Below are 22,198 nucleotides of genomic sequence, written 5' to 3' on the forward strand. Positions count from 1 at the left end.
CATCATCTGTACAGCAAAACCACTTTCTTCATACTGGTCTGAAATGACATTAAATAGCTGAAGAGAGAGGGAAAGATAGAGTAATTGTACTTCTTTTCAGGTAGTCACTTGGGATAAAAATACAATATAACTGATATATAATATCACAGTGCCTCTTCCTCATAAACTGAAGTGATAACTGATATTTTAGTGATATAAAGAATGTTAGGAAATGCCCTCATCCTCAAAAAGACTGCACAGAGACTTCATGAAAAAAATCTGTTAATCACCATGAGATGTTATGCTCCCAGTATCTGTAATAGTAAATGAACCTTGCATTATATGGAGAAAGACTTCCTTTCCCCAAAATAGTAAAATGAAAATATAAAAATTTCACCAACAAATAATAGAAAATCACAAAAATATGCAAAATCTTTTTTTAAAAAAATCACTCCTGCAGCCCAGAATAGAATAAACAAATATTAGCATTCCTTTTTAAAAACACCCCCGCTCCTCATTTTGACACAAATCTGCTAAAGTCTGAAGAAACTAGTAAAGAAGGTTCGGATGCATAGGATAAGCAGGTTGCTTACCTGTAATTGAGGTTAAGCAGTCATCGCTGCACTCATACAAATAGGTCTTACACCTGTATGGTGACTTGTTCAGAACGTTTTAGAGCTGAGTAGTTTCAGTGAGAACCCTGCCCTCTCCTCCATAACATGCATGCTCCAGCCCACTAAAGCTATTCTCTCCTCATTTTCATAGTCCACCAAAAGGAAAAGAATCCTGGATCTGAAAAAAAGGCGATGAAGGGTTGAATGAGTGCAGAGAGGACTACTCAAAGAACCACAGTTACAGGGGCAACCCTGTTCTTAATTGTGGTCTCTGCAACTCACGCAAATGGGTGCTAAACTCCCTAACTTGCTGACAGAAGTTTGGATGAGAGATGAACTCAAGATAACACTGCCTCTGCCTAAGACTTTAGTCCAGACAAGTAATGATGGAGTGAACTATCATTCTTTAGAGAACATGAGTTATGTAAACCATAAACTATTCTCATTGTTTCAACTACCAATTGAAAGAGCCTTTACACCACAGCAACGAACAAATGAGTTGATCACTGAAATTTCACAATGAGGACTGTGTAAAATACTAAGGTACATTTCATATCCAAAGAATGAAGCAATACTTTTTACTGTGGAGATGGATTCTGCATAAAAAATGGTATGACAATGTCTTGATTCAAACTAAAATGGGAAGCCTCTGTTGAAAGAAAAGTATCATCTGAATGAACCACAATTTTGTCTTTATGAATTATTGAACACGGTGTGTTGCACCAAAATGTTGGTAGATTATTCACCTTAAGAGCAGACATCATAAACGTTAGAGTTAGATTTTTATTATAAAAAATGGAGGTCTGAAGATGCCAAAGCTTCAAATCATTTCAGCATTAACTAAGAATGGTAAAAAAATAAGGACCAAAGAGTTTGAGGTAACAGAAAATGCAAATGGTTAGTAAGCTCCTTCACAGTTGGATCAATGAATAGCTAGATACTACAGACTGGGGTGGATAATGAGCCACTATAGCAGTAAGAGACTCAGAGCAAGATGTTCGCGAAGTAATTTAAAAAAACAGCATTAGGGAAACATCTGACATTCTATGCTATGCCTAAATAGATGTTACAAAGGCATAAAAATATCTACTTATGAGTTAAGGCTTTTGTGTGACTAATTTACAAGACATCACCATAATGCTCAACAGTTGTCAATCCACAACCAAAACGTTAGATGAGGTGACTGAACCTTACCTACAGAATGTTAAAACTGCCCCCCTGAAGTATCACAACTACTTTTGCCATGTCATGGCAACTATTATGGGATAAAATATAGTATGTGTTTGTAACATGCCAGGGTAGCTGGTAAACTAAGCTAATCTGCTTTCCTCTTTTTTTCTGCTTTACTCTTCACATATGCTTAGTAAAGGATTTTGAAGGCAGCTGGTCAATTTGGCTGTTATCTGTGAATACACAGCTACAACAGGATTATCAATAGTTTCACCCAATTCTTTATGATATCAAACTTGCCCAATTGATTACTACCGATACACAGTTCACACTCAACACTTAAAGTCTTTTTCTCATTTCTCTTTTTTATCATCCTCCTAATGCCAATGCTAGAAAAAAGGGTGGAATAGCCTGGGATGCCACAAAGAGACTTCGTAAAGAAGAACTTCATTGTCATAGACTTTGTTAACTAAGATATGCCTGTATAGCATTTTAACATAGGGTCTGTGATCTTCCAGAAGTGACAATGGTGTCATGTTCCTAATGACTTGGATGAAGGAGTATTTATAAAAAAAGAATTAGCCATAATTGGTTTCAGACAAGTTATAGTAAAGGAATGACAGTAACATAAGGCTGCTGTCATGAGGTTGATGTGACAGCTGTGGAAGTGTATTGGAGTACATGTGAAGATTATAAAAAGATTAAGTAATCTATATACTCATGTATGTTTTGAACCTCTAGTAAAAAAGATCAACTAAAAAACCCCTAAGCTGAGTTATCCATGCATATATAAGGAGTGTATCTTAACTGTTATAAACAGTAAACATCTATCTCTTGCTCTGCTCTGAGTAGAATGATAAAAAGCAAACACTTAGTCCATCCCATGAAAGAGAACTGTCTCTCTCTAACCTGTCATGATACCACTTTTGGTCTTTTTGAAAATATTTGCCCCCCCCCCCCCAAAAAAAACAAACAAACCTGTCCTCGAAGTAGACATGAGGTCACCTTATACATAAGTATATAAGGAGTAGCCATAAGGGGTAGTGTACAACATATAGATACACAATACTCCATGAGTGCTATTGGAACCAGTTGAGCAGAAACAGTAGTTGGTAGCAAAGTAATTTCAAAATCAGCATTGTCAGCCTATAATCCAATGAAGATGAAGGGGTGAATCATGGTGGAGATTCACTGCTTCAATACTTATGGTGATGAAGAGAACCGTGATAAAGCCCCTTTGTGTCATGCAACAAGAGCTATTCTCCAGTCAGTTGATATAGTAGTGGCATCTAACATTAAAGGTTCCCTCAGAGCGGACTTGTGATGGCAGCAGTCAATAATATCAAATATCCTAATAATAGACATGAGGACTCATAGATAAATGTTACTGGTGTTTGGAGTGATCCAAAATGGGGACCAATATTGACTCTGGGCAAAATCATGGATCACTGATCAGAATAGTTGGCAAGAATGAGGTGAGAACCCTGGACATTTGCTACTGTCTGTACCTTTCTCTTTTGGCGATGGAAAGTGTAATAGTATCAGGTCATCCAAAGGAACAAGTTGACACAAAGAGAAGAAAAGAGAAGGGGGAATAAGGCAACAAAGAAAAGATTAAGAGAAGAACATTCCAAATGAAGTTTCTCTTTTTGTGATCAAAAAGGGCCGTAGGAGACAGTAGCTTTCGCAAATTTGAGCATATGTAATGCAGCGAGAGGGCAGGATTTCCTCTAACATTCATCAGTTCAAGATCACTCTGAACAAGTCTCTGAACAGCCATAAAACCCCTTCGTGTCATGCAACAAGAGCTATGAAGAAGGACCTAGTTTATCACTGCCACTCAAAGCACGCCTTGTTGCAAAGGATAAAACAGCACTTCTGTTTAAATGAGCAAATTATTTTCAGAGTAAAATGGTGAAAGCCATTACTTTCACAGCAGCATGATGCAAGATGCTAAAGGTATAATTCCAAAGTAGCCCAGAGAGCTGCAAACGCAAACCCAAGTGGTGGTTATTGTATATTTAGTAGGAAACATTTTCCTGCCAGAGTATCTGAGGTGTCCACCTAAAGCAAAGAGTGCAAAGTAGCACTGAGCCACAATAATAGCTATAAAGAAGGGGTAAAACCTTTCATCTTAGTACCTATGACATTAAAACCTTGTAAGAGAAGGCTCTGGGTATTCATGAGCATAGGGCTAATATTTTTAAATGAAGCATACATAAAAATAGACATAAAAGATTATGTTTCTCAAAATCTGGGGATCAATCTGTACATTGTGTGTATTTGTTAAAAGGAGATGTGCTCTTAAATGTTCTGTGTACATCAGAATTACTGTGACGTAAAACTTACAACTCTGATGTAACCATTATCACATTAAAGAGCTAAGAAAAATAAACACCAGTAGAATTAAGTATACTTTAAGTGGAGCGATTTTACAATAATCTTTTCTGATCATTTAAAAAGAAAAACAATACCAGAAAGACAGCAAAACTCATTACCCTAAATGAGGACCTCCATTCATTAAATCAAACACCTGAGCTGGATTTAGCGACTGCTTGAATCGTCGGAGAAATTTTACTCCCTGATTGTCTCCACTCTTTGAATTAACAAAAACCAAGAGAGGACTGGCACAAGTTGGTGGGCACGTGGCTTTCCAGAATCCTGCAAATAGGCAAGGAATAAAATGATGTCAATATGACAGAGGGAGCCAAATTCCTCTGTATTCTCTAGCAAGTTCACTACAAGTAGTTTATCAGACAAAGAAAGAACCAAAGTCTCATTGTCCCCTTTTCAGATAAAGGAAGCCACCACCACCACCCACACACAAAACGTAATTTGGTGGCAAGCTCTGGCACCTACCCACTGGAAAAGGATTCTTTGTGCAGTGCAAGACATCTTTACAATGGTTTCCCACCAAATATCCAGTCTAGCCAGCCACACACTTATGGCAGCAAAGAATAGCAACAGGTTTTATTTTTAAAAAACAGCATTTGTCTTTATGAGCACTTCCAAAAACAATAAAACTGTATCCATGGCTCCAGCAACTTTAGAATGCATCTCTTAATAAATATGAAATAATGCTATGAAAATTGAATCCAGATACCATTGAGTGTCAGGCATGTTCTGACAATTTTTAAATAAAAAAAAAACCATGAATAAATCCAAACAGATAAAGTGGTTATGAAATTCCAAACATAAAAAATGTGAGATTAGAAGAATAGGAAATTGGATACAATTCCATCTGATATTAATGCTTATTCTAAAAGACGCAAGCAAGCTGACAGCACTAAAATGAGAGCTATTACAAAACAACCACAATAGTACTACTTTAGCCAAAGATGTCAGCTGATTATTACATACAGCACATGAACATCTGCTGAAAGCATCCGCATTATTAAATACTAAAAATATATTGAATTAATGATATGTTTGCAATGTGTCCCTTTCAGCCCTAAGCTAAGACATACTCTGACTAGATCCCTCTCTTAATCCTTCAATATCCAGCTAGCAAGCACATTTTCATAAGTCGGATCTCACTTCGAAACTAGTCATTGGTCAAGTTGTGCTTCCCATTTTGGCTGTACAGATCAATATTTCTAAATAATGGTTTGGATCACAGATTATTCCTTCCACCCAGAAAAGAGCTGGTCAAGTGGAGACCCGCACTTAAAAAATTGGGAGAGAAGAGATGACTGTTGTCAATCCTTCTGGTTCCCAATGCAGGGTTCTATCCTGTGCTTCTTCTTCTGGAGGATCTTCAAAACTTCCAGAACGGATTCATTATTGGAACGCTTTTCTTCAGCACAGTCCTTTCCTAGCACTTTATAGTTACTTCTGCTACCAATTCATGATGTGCTAACACTGGTTTCTAAAAATTTGTAAAGCAATTACGTAATGTTTTTCCTTCATCCTATTTTGCATACCCTAGATATGCATGTTACATCAGTGTTTGTACCCAAACGCATTGATGACCATATTAATCATCTCCCATTAAAATGGGTAAAAGTACAAGACAAAGTTACTCTGGGAGAATACATAGAAGATATCACCTGTGTGCATGAAAGTGCACTGCACAAGGATAGTGAGCATGCTATTTGTAGTCTGCATTTGGATTTGATAGTCTAGTGTTCACCTGCATGATTCCATAACATTCCACTCATTGCCTTAGAGATGAGCTTCCCTTCATGGAAAGAGTCAACAAATCCATTTCTGGATTTTGTAAATAGAAATGGGAAGGATAAATTATTTCCTCTGACTCCTCTTCTCTGCCCACACAAATCTCAGTTATAAATTTCCAGACCACATTGTTAGGAGCGACACAGAGAGATCAACAAAAGCCACTTCCCCTGAGAGCTATGAACGTATTTTCTATGAATGAAACTCCAATTATGGGATTTTAGGATTCAACCCACTTTTCTTTGGCAATGTCAGAGGAAATACGTCCAGGGTCATGTTCAATATTCTCTCTGTGCACTGTCATGTGCATGTCCACTCATTTCCAACACAAAACATATGGATAAAATACCTTAGCACCTATCTGGATCTATAAATATCATCTAGGATTACACTGACATGAAGTAGTTCTTGTTTTTGTAATTAGCATCACTACCCTCTGCCTGACTGCCAGAAAGAACATCCTCACTGACTTATGCAAGGCCTTGTCCTGCATAATGGCACTAAGGCAAGGCCTACAAGAATGGCCTAAAAACGGCATTGTCACATTAAAATATACCCTGTGTTACCCTACACTACTATGTAATGCCCGTATACCCAATCCTATTTTCAAGCATATCAGTCTTATGTGAAAGAGAAAGATGTCAGAACTCATACATACCATCAGAGTCAATGCTGTTCAGTGCTGTGGGAGGAATAATGGATACTTTACATTGGCCAAGTGGACACTTGCGGGGATATAAATCTCTGCAAGCTGTGTGCACCTAGGAAAAATTTAATAATGGACGTGTGAGTTGTTATTATCAATGCTGCCTGGGAATATTCCCCTGGTATTAAGCAACCCAAATATGACAGCAAAAGCTATATAACCAAATTGTATAAATCAGTAAGATCATTTGCAAAGAAGAAATCAAGTACAATTTCTGAACCATTAGGCTGAATGCAGCCTGCAATCAATATATGGCAAGAAGTTCACCAGAAGTCTGACAAATGTATTCCTTGGTTTTGTTGTTCACTGAGCACTAACAAATAAACAACACAACAAGTCAGAATCTGGCTCATTTAGAAACTATTCCCTATTGTTTTAGCATCTAGAAAGAAGATACTAAACATCATCTTCTAAGGCAGAGCTTTCTAAACTGTGTGTCAAGACATGTTAGTGTGTCAGCTACAGTGTGTAGGCGTGTTGCCCAAATGTAACAAGAAATGACAAAAATTTTGAAAATGTATATTATTATCTTATAAATCACGCATTTTAATTATATAAATGAAGCACTTTCATGAGGTGTGTTGTTTCACATACATTTTGTTATTATGACTCCTGTATGTGTCTGTATCTCTTATTAAGATTTGGTTTAACCTCTGGTTTGCTAGTTAACCTGAATTACTGTATTGCAATGCAAATCTAAAAAAATGGGTCACCAAGATGAAATGTTTAGAAAGCTCCGCTCTAAGGAAATCAGTAACTAATTTAGAGAGAAATGCAAATTGTGGCTATCATACAATATATCCTTGGGGAAAAGAAAAATTGTGCTTGGAAGGTATTGATCATTCACTAACCTAGAACACATTCTTGTCACTAAAATACCATATGGAAAGAGAGGTGGCCACAGGTTCAAAGAGTTACAGCCTATATGGACAGTTATTAGTACTATTAAATAATGAGTGATAAATTCAACATCTTAGAAACATCTTAAAAAGAAACCTTTCTCGGAAACCTTTCTCAGAATGCACATAAACTAGAATTACATTATTATTTTTATTAATTGCTCAAAAGCTCTTTGATTGATCTACCAAAGAAGAGTCAGTATGTTGACATCTCCAGTCAAAACTAAAGCTCATCACAAACCATGCTGAGGGGAATCAAAAAGGTATTTAAAAAAAAAAGAATTCAACCATTTGAACATACCATAGTTTTACACCAAAGGCACTTCCAATCTTGCAAGCGTAGGACACTGCCACAGGTCTTGTCGCAGACTGCGCATTTGGCACTCACAGGCAGATTTCCTTCTAACCACTGGTGAGGCATGGCCACCTACAGTGAAATGTCATGGCCAAAAGGGGGGGGGGGTAGGAAAATCACTTTGCTTCCATGGTTCTCAAAATTCAGCATTGTCCTCACTACATATTTTCTAACTCATTTGGAGAACTTTTAGGCTGTGCATATTTACCAAGTATAACAGAACATATGTCATGTTGCCTAATTGAATGGTGCCCCAGGGATTCCACAAAGCATTGTAGACTGACTCTGGGGTGGTGAGCAGTGCTACTTCTGGAAACCACAAACTGATTGGCTATGGCCCTCTGTACCATGATATTATTGACCTTCAGACTTCTAACAGTGATGTTTGTATATTGGCTATGGAAAGAAAGCCCTTTAACCTTCTGGTGCGTAAAACCGGGGCGGGGGGGGGGGCAATCTATTGTGAAATACCTAAAAATGCAATCACTTCCTGCAGAAGAAAATGATCTTGTATCACAAAGAAACACAGGCCACAAAAGATGGAATTTGATCTCTCCTATGCTTTGCTCGAAGAAGATTAATTTTGCCCTAAAGTAGACAGGATCCATAATCAGCTATAATTATTTTAACAACTATAAAATGAAGGCAGTGATGTGCTGTTTGTGATTTTATACAAATACTTACACCATCTTCATCCTCAATAATATCTTTTCCAATTGAAGTCAGCGTTGTCCATTTGCAGTTGTTTACTGCCCGGACAGCACATCTTTTATGAGCCTTAAACTTGCAAACTAGGGGGGAAACAGGAGAAACACATTCCTGAGGTGTTCTCTGAATATTGTATCTACAAATGCACCTAATCTTTCAGGGGCATTATCACTTCAAAATAATGATTCATTACGTAATAATATATCATATTCACCACGTAATGGTCACACTTTTTATCCTTTTTTGGCCAAAAAAGTGGGTGCAACTATTATGCAGTGGGAAAAAAATCCAGCTATAGGGCTTTGGCCGACCAGCAGCCGAGTGGAGCCCTGTAGCTGGAAAGGAGGTAGGATCATGGGTGAGTCAAAGGAAAGGGGGCTGCTGGCCAAAGGAAGCCCATGGCTGGAATACCATTTTGAGGAATACCATTTTGAGGCCTCAAAAAAGGAAAGCGTATCTATTACATGGTGATGACTATTACATCAAAGATAATGTCTTATGCTGCACCACAGTACTTAATGTGAGGGGTGGGGAGCAATGTTTAACTTTACCTTCACAAGACAGGCCATGAGAAGTCACTCCAGAAAGGCTCTCTCTACATACATTGCAGAAGGTGGGTCGAGCATGGGAGCAGGCATACCAGTTATGCATTCCTGAGAAATGTTCCACATTAAACTGTGCAGTCTAATGAAGGGGAAATTAAAACAAATGTTCAAGTACAGAAAATAACTACAAAAATAAAAACACCTCATTTTTTAACATTTTGTCTTGTAATGCATATGTCCTAGTCTCTTGAAACAAAAGTAATATAAAATATATCTAACTAACTAGCTATCTAGCTATCTTGAGCTAAATCTGTATTTTGGTTCTATGGCATTTTTAATACTTCATCAAGATTGCAACTTCTTCCTTCCTTCACATGTTAAATCAAAATGGACAAGATTTATCAATAGTATCATTGATTTACCTCATAGTTTTCCCGAGATTGTACAGACTTCAGTGAGCTGATCCAATCCTCCATCTCTTTTCTGTTCTCTGCACACAATATTAATCTCCTGAATGGTGTAATTACCTGTAAAAGACCTATTGATATAATTATTCTGAAATGCTGTTAAGTGAGGACAAATCAACACAGAACGTAAGAACAAGGTAACTGTAAACATGAATCTTGTAGAATCCTGGTTGTAACTACATAGGCCAATTTTGTTACTAGATATAAGCAATCAATGATATTTATCTTGTAATTCATAAATATTTTTCCCAATTTTGTATCAGTTTCTCCTATCAGGATTATTTAAATTAAAAATATTTTCACAACTGTATATACATATGAGATAGTCAGGGAAATATTTAAACTAATCAACAAAAGACAACAAATTCATATGTGTTCAGTACAAATTAAAATATCTTAGCAATAGGGAGTAAATAGTTTCAAAGAAGCATGTTGTTGGTTTTCTTGTAGGGATTTATTCATGTATTTGTTTGTTCCATATTTTATTACAGTAACTGGAACACCTCCTGGTTTAAACAAGCTGACAATTTTCTCAGATCCCTAAAAATGAAAAGTATTCTCTGAGGGCTCTCTTAAACAGCCCAAAAAATATGTAAAATTAAACAGATTCTGGGCAACATTTGAACAACTATAAATAAGAGGGGAAATTGAAATGTTTTGCTAATACATTTAAACAGATCTGCTTGTTAATCCCTTTAATATATACATTACTTGATTAACTGCATCTTCTGTGATCTGGAACAAACTTGGCAGTGCTGTCTGTTTTTTTTTTTTTTAATCATACACATACATGATTTAACAGGAAACAGACTCGATCTTTTTCAAAAGGGGTCATTTCTTCTTTAAAACTGCAGGCAGATAAAAGAAGTCTCTTGTCATCTTCTCTTAGCTTTAATGGACATTTATTAGGGTGTAAGATAGAGGGCAGGTCTGCTCCAGTCACTGCAATAACTGTATTCAACTAATTATATTGACATTTTAGTGTAGCCAAAATAACGTTTTGGATTTCCTTTCTTTTTCTACCCTCAAATAAGCATCACTTGAGACTTCCTGGATCTACCCTTGCTCCCAGACAGTGATACAGGCTGTGGTTGAACATATTGCATAGACATCCTATTCCGACAGGACCATTCTTCAGGTTGGCTCTAAAAGATATGGGATTACCACAACCTTTGACTACACTCTTTACAAGAGACAACTCTCAGGAAAAGTTTCCCATCAGCAAGGGAAATTGCTGCCCTTTTATCTGTTTAACTGATACACAGAACACATAACACACTTAGCAGAAACAGGCATGAAAACTTAGAGAAGGAACACACAAGATGACAATATATTGTACAAAACATTGAAGACTGAATGACTACTGATGAAATTTAAAGAGGAAAATGCAAAAGCAGGGTTAGAATTAAATATTAAGAAGACAAAAATATTAAGAAGACAAAAATAATGACCACAATTATTGACATATACTGAGGTTCCACATATATATATATACCTAACTTACCTAATTTCCAACAGACCCCTCAACCTCTGAGGATGTATACCATAGATGAGGGTGAAACGTTAGGAGAGAATGCTTCTGGAACATGGCCAGTCAGCCCAGAAAACTCACAGCAACCTATACTGAGGTGTACTCCTACATATGTGTACTCCAATGTTTGATGGAATATATCTGAAATGTTAAGTTTATAACTGTTCCACTAACTTTGCTTTGGCCTCGCCTACTATGTTTTTGATGTTTCCTGCCACTGCACTCTCCCTCCACCTCCCACCACAATTTCCTTTAAATTGGAATCCAGTCCCTGGGGCTGTTTTCAGATTTGGTTCTAAAGAATGTAACTTTATATTTCATTATAAAAGGATCAGCCTCTTTCCACTTGTCTCTTTCATACTGTAACAGTGAGAGCAGAGACTGTCATTTCATAGATTTTTGTGAGCTGCACTTGGAGTCTTTATCATCGGGTGTGAGGGTAATAAAAGTCCTCCACATTTAAAAAAAAAATCTCTCTTTGAACAGAGGATAATTCAGCAGATATACTGTTTAGGTGCAGCAGGAAATAAAGGTTGCTTACCTGTAACCGTATTTCTTCGAGTGTCCATCCGTGAAATTCACACTTATGGGTTATCCCTTCGCGCATGCGCAGCAATCCGGAACTTTCTAGAGATTTTAATGATTTAAAAATGATTATTTGAGTACAACACAAGCCCCGCCCATCCCCCGCCCCCCCGGTATATAGGCCGTGGCGTGCGTCTGAGAGGTAGTTCCCAAGCGCCAAATAGTGACATAATACATATAGGCATGACAGAGGGGAGGACGGGCGGGTCGTGTGAATTTCACGGATGGACACTCGAAGAAATACGGTTACAGGTAAGCAACCTTTATTTATTCTTCGTGTCCTCCGTGAAATGCACACTTATGGGTGAATAGCAAGCTACTGACCTGGAGGTGGGTCATGCCACGCAGGAAAACAGTACAGCTCTGCCGAATGCGGCATCCTTCTTGGCTAGTATATCCAACTTGTAGTGGGATGCAAACGTGGACGGCGTGGACCACGTAGCAGCTCTACAGATTTGATCCAGCGGAACTCCACGCAAAAAGGCTTGAGAGGTGGAGACCGACCTGGTTGAATGGGCCACCAAGTGAGATGGTGGTTGTTTCCCTGCCAATTGGTAGGCTAGACGGATCGTAGAGACGATCCATGAGGCTAATCCCTGAGAAGATACAGGGTGCCCCATCGTGTCTTTCCTGTATTTTAAAAAGAGTCTGGGAGACTTTCTGTGAGTGGATGTTCTATGGAGGTAGAATGATAGGGCTCTTTTGACATCCAATGAGTGAAGGGCCACCTCGAGAGGAGAGGATGGATTTGGGAAGAAGGCCGGCAGTATGATGTCCTGAGACATGTGGAAGTGGGAGACTACCTTCGGTAGGAAAGTGACGTCGGTTCGCAGTATAACCTTGTCATCATGGAATCGTATATATGGAGGGTCTGATCGGAGGGCCGCTAGTTCACTGGTCCTCCTGGCCGAGGTGATGGCCACTAGGAATGCCACCTTCCATGAGAGATGGGAGATATCATTAGAGGACATGGGCTCAAAGGGAGGTTTTGACAGTTGAGACAGTACTAGCTCCAGGCTCCATTGTGGTGGAGGGAGGGAGACAGGAGGGTGAACATTTTTATACCCCTTTAGAAACAATTGGACCAGATTGTCTTGAAAAAGGGACGGCAAGCCACGTTTCTTTCTAAAGGAAGAGATAGCGGCTAGGTAACATTTTACAGAGGAGAGAGAAAAACCTTTCTTGGAGAGGTGAACTAAAAAATCCAGTACCACCTTTGTGGGTGCAGAGATGGGCTCGTGGCCCACTGATTTTGTAAATTTTGAAAATAATGACCACTTGTAAGTATATGATTTTGTAGTGGATGGTTTATGAGCAGCTAGGAGTATACGCGATACTTCGTCTGACAAGTTTACTGTGGTATGATCCTCCATGCCGTCAGGCGGAGGGAGTGGAGGTCTGGGTGGAGAACGAGCCCGTTCTCCACTGTGAGGAGGTCCGGAATGGGGGCAAGGTGGAAGTAGTCCCCGTTGGAGATTTGGAGGAGGGTGGCAAACCAATGTTGGCGTGGCCACCAAGGGGTGATCAGGATGCAGTTGGCGTTGTCCTGGATTATCTTGGCTATGACATGTGACAGGAGGGGGAGGGGGGGAAAAAGGTAGACGAGGTCTGGTGTCCAGCGGAAGAGAAAAGCGTCTCCTAGACAGCCTGGGGATACGTGAGGGCGGAGTCTTGCGCAGTATATTGGGCAGTGAGTGTTCACTGGGGATGCGAACAGGTCTACTGTCGGTGTTCCCCATTTGTGTGTGATGGCTTGGAACTGAGACTTGTGGAGATGCCATTCGTGATTGTTTTTCCCTGTTCTGCTCAGAGAGTCTGCTAGAGTGTTGTCTTGGCCCGGTAGATGAATGGCTGTGAGGAGGATGTTTCTCTGAATGCACCATTCCCAGATGCGTGTTGATATTGACGTCAGTGTCTGAGACCGTGTTCCCCCTTGTTTGTTGATATAGAATTTTACTGCAGTGTTGTCTGTCACTACCTGGATTATGCGGTTGGAGACGATGCGGGTGAAGGCCCGAAGGGCTTTCTCTACCGCCATCATCTCCAGGGCGTTTATATGGAAATGTTTTTCCTGAGGGAGCCAGTGACCACTGATTCTGAACCCTTTGAGATGTGCTCCCCAGCCCGAGTTGGAGGCATCTGTTGTCAGGGACATGGATGGGTGTGGCTGTATGAAGGGCATGCCTAGGCGAACATTGTGTGCTTTTGTCCACCATTTGAGGGACTGGAGTACCTTTTGTGGTGGGTGAAGGAGTCGGGACTGTGGATCGTGGAGGGGGTCGAACACCCTGATGAACCAGTTTTGCAGAGGCCTCATCCGAAGCCGAGCAAAGGGGGTTACAGCTGTAGTGGAAGACATGTGGCCAAGTATAGACTGGATGGCCCAAGCCGAGGCTTGTCGGGAGTGGAGGAGGGAGAAAATAGCCTGTTGGAGTCTTAAGAAACGATCCTCTGGGAGGAAGGCTCTTTGAATTGTGGAGTCTATGATGGCTCCTATGAATTGAATACGCTGGGTTGGTTGGAGTTGCGATTTTTCGTGGTTCACCACTAGGCCGAGATCCTGCAAAAGAGATAAGGTATAATGAATATCTGTGCATAATTGAGCTTTAGAGGATGAGGCCAACATCCAGTCATCCAGGTAAGGAAAAACCGTTATGCCTTGTTGGCGGAGGTGTGCGGCTATGACCGCCATGCACTTTGTGAACACCCTGGGGGCGGTGGATAAACCGAACGGGAGAGAATTGAACGAGAAGTGGTAGTGGTGAACTGCGAAGGTGAGAAACCTCCGGTGTGAATGTCTAATTGAAATGTGGAAGTATGCTTCTCGTAGGTCTATAGTTGCTAGCCAGGAGCCTTTAGGAATGAAAGGGAGGATGTTGGAGAGAGTGACCATACGAAATTTGCGTGGGGTAATGAAAGTGTTGAGTTTGCGAAGGTCAAGGATAGGTCTTAATCCTCCATCCTTTTTGTCTATGAGAAAGTAGCGGGAGTAGAAACATGTGTTGGACGTATGTGGAGGTATGGGAGATATGGCTCCTTTGAGGAGTAATGATTGGACCTCTTCCCATATGGTCTGGGAGGGTTGTGTAAGAATGACTTTTCCCACTGGTGGATATTCGTTAAATTCAATCGCATATCCTCTGTCAACTATATCCAGGACCCAAGTGTCAGATGTGATGGACTGCCACTGTGGGAGAAAAGAGTGTAGTCTGTCAAGGTAGGTGATTGGTTGTGTGGGGGAAGGGGGGGGGAGGGGAGAGGTTATGCTAAAAACGACGTTTGTTGTTGTTAGAGGGCCTGGTACCACGGTACTGACCTCTAGACGGAAGTGAAGGGCGTCTTGTGGATGCTGCCGGCATATATGGCCTCTGTCGTCCTCTGTAGAAAGAGTTGTTGTATGGTCTGTTGTAGTATTGGGGGCGATAGTAATAGGAGCCCCAACGTTGTCTTTGATAAGTGTACGGTTGTTGGTCATATTTGTACACTGTTTGTTTCATCTTATGAGAGTGCTCCAATTGTGAGTCAGTCTCAGGATTAAACAGGCCTGCTTCATCCATTGGGAGGTTCTCAATGAGAGAGCGTTGAGCCTGGGTAAGAATTGCTGCCCTAAGCCATGCATGGCGGCGAAGGGCTACTGATCCTGCAATAAGTTTTCCAGAGGTATCAGCTGTATTTTTTGCTAGGTCTTTTTGTAATTTTGCCAACAGAAGGGCTTCCCCATGGAAGGCTTTAGCCAATGGTTGTTCTGCTGGTGGTAGCAGGTCTAGGTATGGGGATATTTTGTTCCAGAGGTAAGTTTGGTATACACTCATATAAACCCCATAATGGGCCATGCGTGCGAAAAGGCATGCTGAGGAATAGAATTTTTTGGCCATAGAGTCTAGTTTTCTCCCTTCTTTGTCAGAAGGGGATGCTTGGTTTATTTGTACTGGTTTTGGTTGAGCATCAGTTACCACAGAGTTTGCCTTGGGCATCTTAGAGAGCCATGAGGCTGTGGATAAATCAATACGGTACAAGTTTTCTGCTCTTTTAGGAGTTGCTGGAACCAGGGCTGGTGCAACTCCTGTATTCTTTAGGATTTTCAACAAATATGGAAGAGTGGGCAACACAGTGGATGCAGGTGTTTGTTGTTCAGTGGAGGTGAAGCATGGGTCTGTCACAGTGTCCGTGGGTTCAGGTGTGGTGAGGTTTAAGGATCTAGCAAGCCTTATCAGTAGTGCTGAGAATTTTTTAAAATCCTCTAAATGTTGAGGGGAAGGATCAGGGTCTGGTTGAGGGTCTTGGATGACTGGTGTGTCATCTGTAGCATCCAGTTCAATGGTTTCTGGGTCTAATTGGGGGGGCATGATTGCATCCAGAGGGAAGGTTTGGGGTTCCAAGTCTGTTTGGGGATCCGGAGGGCGAGAGAGTGTGGCTGAGGGAGGGTCACGTGGGGGTTGGGGAAAATTTGGATCCAAGGGGAGAGGAGAGTGGGGTCCTCTGAAGGTATCAGGGGGATGGGGGTAGTAATAGGGATAAAAGGGGAAAGGAGGAGGAGGAGGAGGGTAAAGGTGGTAAGGGTAGCCATGAGGAGGATAAGGCTGTTGGTGCTCTAAAAGCACAGAGCGTGCCTTCTTGGGAGGGGGAAGAGAGGAAGCTTCGGAGCGGCGCGGAGCCGGGGAAGGAGAGCGGCGGCGGCGTCCGGCCGCGTACGCCGAGGTGTTGGGCTGTGCGGGCGAAGGGGAGTCGCCCGGATCCGGGGATTGAGGAGGGCTGGGGGAGGGGGGAGGTGAGGCTTGAGAAGGAGGAAGGGGAGGAGGTGAGGCGGAGAGATCCTCCGGAGGCTGCGTCTCGAGCTCCAAGTGTGGAGCTAAGAGCTCCAAGGGGGGGAGGTGGGAGGGGTTTTCCATTTGGAGCATGCTGGGGAGCGGTTCCTGCAGATGCACGGAACCGGGAAGGAAAGGCACAGTTTGCAACATAGGAGGACTCAAGGGCTGTGTGCCAGTGAGTTGCCGTCCCTTTTTTTGTTTGTTAGCTTTTTCCTTTGTTTTAGAAGACCTCGTGGTCTGTTTTGTTGTTTTAGATTTTTTTCTCGGCGGCTCCTCAATGGGAGCGTCTGCCTGATCTTTGCCCCGCCTATCCCCAGCGTGTGGGGAGGAAGGCTGGGAGGTCTCCTGTATCGGGGAAGATTGGGAGGGAGTGGGAGCCGTTTGCGGAGCCAGGGCCCGCTCATAAAGCAGCGCTTTGAGCCTCGCATCCCTGCTCTTGCGCGCTCTGGAAGTGAAGGTTTGGCAAATCTCGCATGTTTGGAGATTGTGGGTTTCTCCTAGGCAAAGGAGACATTTAGAGTGCCTGTCTGCCTCGGGGAGATTAGCCCCGCAGGCAGAGCAATTTTTAAAAGACAGGGAAGACATGCTAGCCTGAAAGAGTCGTCAGCCGGTCCGAGTCTGGTAAGGAGAGTTTGGGAGGTCGATAAACAGTCCTGGTAAAGAAGCCAAAGAAGTCCGATTGCAGAGAGAAAGTCCTAAGATGCTGCCTGTTTGGCGCGGAAAAAGGAACTACCTCTCAGACGCACGCCACGGCCTATATACCGGGGGGGCGGGGGATGGGCGGGGCTTGTGTTGTACTCAAATAATCATTTTTAAATCATTAAAATCTCTAGAAAGTTCCGGATTGCTGCGCATGCGCGAAGGGATAACCCATAAGTGTGCATTTCACGGAGGACACGAAGAATAAATATTTTTCTCTAATAGTTTTTTTAAGTAATCAAATTGAAAAACTCAAAACATTACAGATTACATTAGTAACAGTTGAGTATATTGACGGCATACCGTAAAGCTGTTGTTGACATTTTTTGTGCTCGATTCAGCAACGCTGGCATCTGACAGATCAACTTCATCAAATATTAACGACTGTGAAAATAAAATAGAGATATATGTCACTTCTACATACATGGTAATTCAGATTTTTGTTACTATTTTAGTCTTTTTTCAAAGAAAAAGAAAAATATAAAAACCCAGGGCTTGCATATTTAGCTATTAAATCATTCTAATAGCTAGACCTGAGAGTCGCACATTAAAGAAAGGGTTCAGATGCACCAGCTGCCTGATCATGAAAAAGAGCTTCATACCCAAGAATGCCATTAAAGATCTGGATCTACATGTGCATGCAGCTATTTCTTGATTTAATTACCAGAGTAAAATCATACAGTTGCTAACCAGAAAGGTTGCTTCGAATTACCAGGGAAAACAATCAATCCCAAATGACCTCTACCTATCTATGAGTTCCTTAAGTAAATTACTGATTACAAATACACCTGATGTTCTTCTTTTGCCTGGGAATTGCGCTAGGCATCTGATGAAAAATCAACCAAGACACAAAGCACCTCATTCAACCTTCTATGCAGTAGATGGAACCTAACATATGTTCACTCCATTTTCAGACTAAACCGCAAAAGTCTTAGCACTTTATTTAAAACCATATAACTATTTTTGAAAATCGAGATCATTGTTTTCTATTTGTGTATCCCTCACACTAATGTGTCTTCGTTCTGCAGATAAACCAAGGATTCAGTTAGTTTCGATATCATTCTTCCCCATGACTCTTCACTAGCACAATTCTCTATTGTATTCTCTCATTCAGCCCATATTTCATGAATCAGAAGTCCCCTTAGGCTTTCCTATTGAACTGATTATTTCAGATGCATTTTGTCCAGAAAAAGCTTTTTGGACAGAGAAGGAATGCTTTGCAACATTAGCATAATGCTTCTTAGCTTGATAGCTTGTGTTGCACATTATCCTTGTAAGATCAAGCAACCAATCGAACAGGCGTTTGAATAGTGCAATAGAGAACTGGCCTAATTGTTGCAACACAATTGACAACTCCTGGACTAAGTATCACAATTTTAATCATTTTATGGTATTGATATGTTTTAATATGTTTTATGTAAGTGATATATTGTATTTTACTTGTTATATATGCCACATTGAATATTGTCATACTGTAAGCTTCCCTGAATCCCCTTTGAGGTGAGAGAAGGATATAAATATAGTCAATAAATAAATTTCTAAGACCTTGATTTGAAATTTAAACTCTAAATCCAGAAACATGGAGGCTGCGATATATGATCACAAAATTTAGGAAAAGAGCTATCAAAGAGTTTCCAGTAAGTGAAACATACCTGAATTTAACAGGAAACATTCCTAAGGCTCTTTCCCAAAAATGTGTTTAATCAAAGTCACGTTGACCTCATAAATTGAACTAATAAGGGCTTATATTCCCTTAATTCCCTCTGATATCACTGCAAAATGACCAAAGCTGTTTCTTGGTAATCTGGTTTTCAAGAATTTCTAAAGAGGCTTGAACACAATGGACCAAAGGCTTTCTTTATTTCCTGTCATTACAGATGTATTAATTTCTGCCACAATCCTATCCTCTTAACCTGGGGCTCTGATATTTCCTTCTGTAGTATTTGGCAAACAATAACTTCTCCAATCTTTGAAACTCTAGTAATTTGTGAATTCTGTCTTAATCTGTAGACCAAGACATTTTTCTCTTCTGTAAGAAACATTGGGGGGAGGGGTGTTAATTCACCAAAATCTGCAAAAAAAAAAAATCACTTGGAAATTTAAATGGACAGTAATTATTCTCCAATTTAAATGGACATTAATTATTCTCCAATTATTACAGGGACATTTAGAAATAATTTCTCTTTAGATAAGAATATCACATGAAAACATGCTACACACCTATGAGAATTAGAGGAGTGTCTAAAAAGTTGCAATATACCTGAAAAGGCAAGTTATTGCTTTCAAAAAGAAAAATGAACAAGGATGTTCAATCTATAACAACATACCAAGCATATGTATTACAGCATTTTGAATGTTTTTCTTTCATTCCAATACATCATCAGTGTTATTATTCTTGTGCATAAATATAACACTGAACAAAGAGAAACTGTAGCCAGCTTGTTGCTCTCCACATACTTGGGAGCTCAGGTTCTCAGCAATCCTACTTAGAATAGCCAATGGTCAAGAGTGCAAATGGTGTAGTCCAAAACATCTAGTTTTATCATATTGATCTGAAATGTGCGGTTTCTGCACACAAGGGACTCTAAGCAGTTGTCAACATATTCTTTTCCTGATGTTTTATACCTTCTCCTTGAATGGGAAGGGGAATTTGTAATCTGCAGGTGTAACTGTACTGGAATTCCCATTTTCCTTCATTGTTAGCTATGTTAACTGAGATGAAAGGAGTTGATATTCAAAAACATTAGAACAACTAATTTTAAGCATTATTTGAGGCCTGCTTTGAGGGCAATACAGAGGTCCAGAACTCTGAAAAACCAAAGGTATCATTATATTTTGATATAAGCCAGCAAAAACAGTAAGAGAATGGCTGCACTGAATCTTTGATGTTGAAGCAGTGAAAAACTTCCCTTGTGATTCACCCTCTATTTCTTTGTGATGTCGAGATCTTTTAAATGTACCTTATGGCAATGTGAATTTTTAGATCACAGCAACTGTACCTTATGGCATTTTAGATCACAGATACAGCAACTTTAATTAGGGTCAGTTTGGAACAAACACCAAGAACGGGATTTTTATTTCGTAAGATTCCTTAACATTTTCTGGCAGATATGAAAAGCTGAACTGCTATTTATCTGGGCTTTCCCCCCTAAGAGTCTTAGAAATTAGGAAAAGAACTACAGATGATATATCATTTTATTATATAAAGTTAATTATGAAAGTGGTAATGAATGGTGCTTTAAATCTGCGATTACAATAACGAAAAGATAAACAAATCCCATTAGTGTGACTGAGCAATTACATTAATTGCTAACAGGATAAATCCTTACCTTTGAATCCTTCGCATAGTAAAGAGTACGCCCCCGTAGTTTAAAATAACGTTTTTTCCACCTCTGGAAAGAGCTGGTTTGCTTCAAAAGTAATCCTTCCTTTACACTGGTCTAGAGCAAAGAAGAAAAACATTTACAATGCAAAATTCCCAATGTCCAAAAGTATTTTTATTGTGTATAATTATTGCACAATTATTTTAATGATTCTCTTTCTGATTCTCTAGGAAGATCTGCCACTAGGGGTAGTCCCCAAGTTACAAACATCCGACTTACAAACAACTCATAGTTAAGAATGGGGATGAGACAACCGGAAGTGAGAGAAATCTGCCCCTAGGAAGGGAAATTCACTAATGAAAGAGTTATCATAGGAAAAAGGTGTCTACACTGAAGCTTTGTCACCAATCCTTATTTCCACAACAAGCCAGATTTTTCAAAATCCAATTATTACATGGACAGAAAGTGAGGTGAAATCTTTTGAACGGAGCACATACAGCAAAACAAACACCACAGGGGTATTAACCCTTTCCTGTGCTATCCAAAACGCTGTATGTGTGTGGATTTACACACATGTACCTGTTCTAACTTATGTACAAATTCAGCTTAAGAACAAACCTACAGAACCTATCTTGTTTGTGGCTTGGGGACTTCCTGTATACAGTAATGAAGTGCAGGGCTGATAGCCACCTGCAATGGAAGAGTCCTGTAGTGCTGTATCACCAGGGGCAATATGAGAAAGGAGAAATACATTCCTTCACCCCAATCCTGCGAAAACATTTTCCTGACTACTATGAGTCCCAAATAGCAGTAGATATACACACACATATATATGGGAGCAGATCACATGAATTCAGCCACTCTCAGAAGTGTGTGGATCACTGCAACACAAAGCACATCTGCTATGGGCAGCCTGGGAAGTATTGTATCTGCTAAGTATTGTATCTGCCAATTGCCCAAAGGGACATCTTTGACTTAGCTTCTTGTTTTGTAGAAGTCATCTTTGCCCACGCAGTTCTAATTCTATACATCTGGAGTCTCAGGATGCAGTTTTACAAGGTCTTTAGCATTCTCTGCCGAAGAGTGATAGCACCTCACTAAACTACAGTTCCCAGGATTCCATAACACTGAGCCAGGGCAGTTAAAGAGGTGTCAAACTGCATTCATTACACAGAGCAGGTGCACCCTCAAATCTCCTATTCAGTAACATCAAGACATGAATTATCTAGGCAGCTTTAAAGCAATATCAACTTCAAACCATTTTGCTAATTTGAATTTTTAAACATTAACTATTTTTGCACACAGTGTATATTAATCTGTTATCACCATAATGCACTATGAAGTTCAAGAGGAAAGAGAGATGAGAAGGAAGTGGAGGAAATTTGAAATGGAAATTACATTAATTTTTTTCAGTTAGACAGCTACTGTTCAGATACAGGCAACTATGGATCTGATGGTGGCATCTAAAAGCCAAAAGACTGCTGTATGTATGAAAAGTGGTATTTCCTTCTTTATAAGCTTTCACTTTTCAATACTTCTGCCATCATCCCAATTGTTCATGAAAAATATGATTTCCACAAGGTGGCAGTACAGCTTTATTAAATGTGCTCAAACCCATTTCAACACTGACCAT

General features: G+C 40.2%; 1 protein-coding gene across 3 annotated transcripts in view; it reads right to left on the reverse strand.

Annotated features, from left to right (window-relative positions):
- The window catches only part of DGKH (diacylglycerol kinase eta), a 103,693-nt gene that overhangs the window by 35,757 nt on the left and 45,738 nt on the right, over positions 1-22,198 (reverse strand). For all 3 annotated transcript variants that reach the window (XM_060769241.2, XM_060769240.2, XM_060769243.2), the window contains exons 2-9: positions 20,572-20,682; positions 17,546-17,626; positions 9,575-9,679; positions 9,159-9,291; positions 8,584-8,690; positions 7,846-7,971; positions 6,598-6,700; positions 4,262-4,424 (exon numbers count right to left, since the gene is read on the reverse strand). In XM_060769241.2, coding sequence (XP_060625224.2) covers positions 4,262-4,424; positions 6,598-6,700; positions 7,846-7,971; positions 8,584-8,690; positions 9,159-9,291; positions 9,575-9,679; positions 17,546-17,626; positions 20,572-20,682 — 929 coding nt within the window. The remainder of the gene's footprint in view (positions 1-4,261; positions 4,425-6,597; positions 6,701-7,845; positions 7,972-8,583; positions 8,691-9,158; positions 9,292-9,574; positions 9,680-17,545; positions 17,627-20,571; positions 20,683-22,198) is intronic.

The sequence above is a fragment of the Anolis sagrei genome, chromosome 3 (assembly GCF_037176765.1).
Source record: "Anolis sagrei isolate rAnoSag1 chromosome 3, rAnoSag1.mat, whole genome shotgun sequence".
In the NCBI taxonomy this organism is placed as follows: domain Eukaryota; kingdom Metazoa; phylum Chordata; class Lepidosauria; order Squamata; family Dactyloidae; genus Anolis; species Anolis sagrei.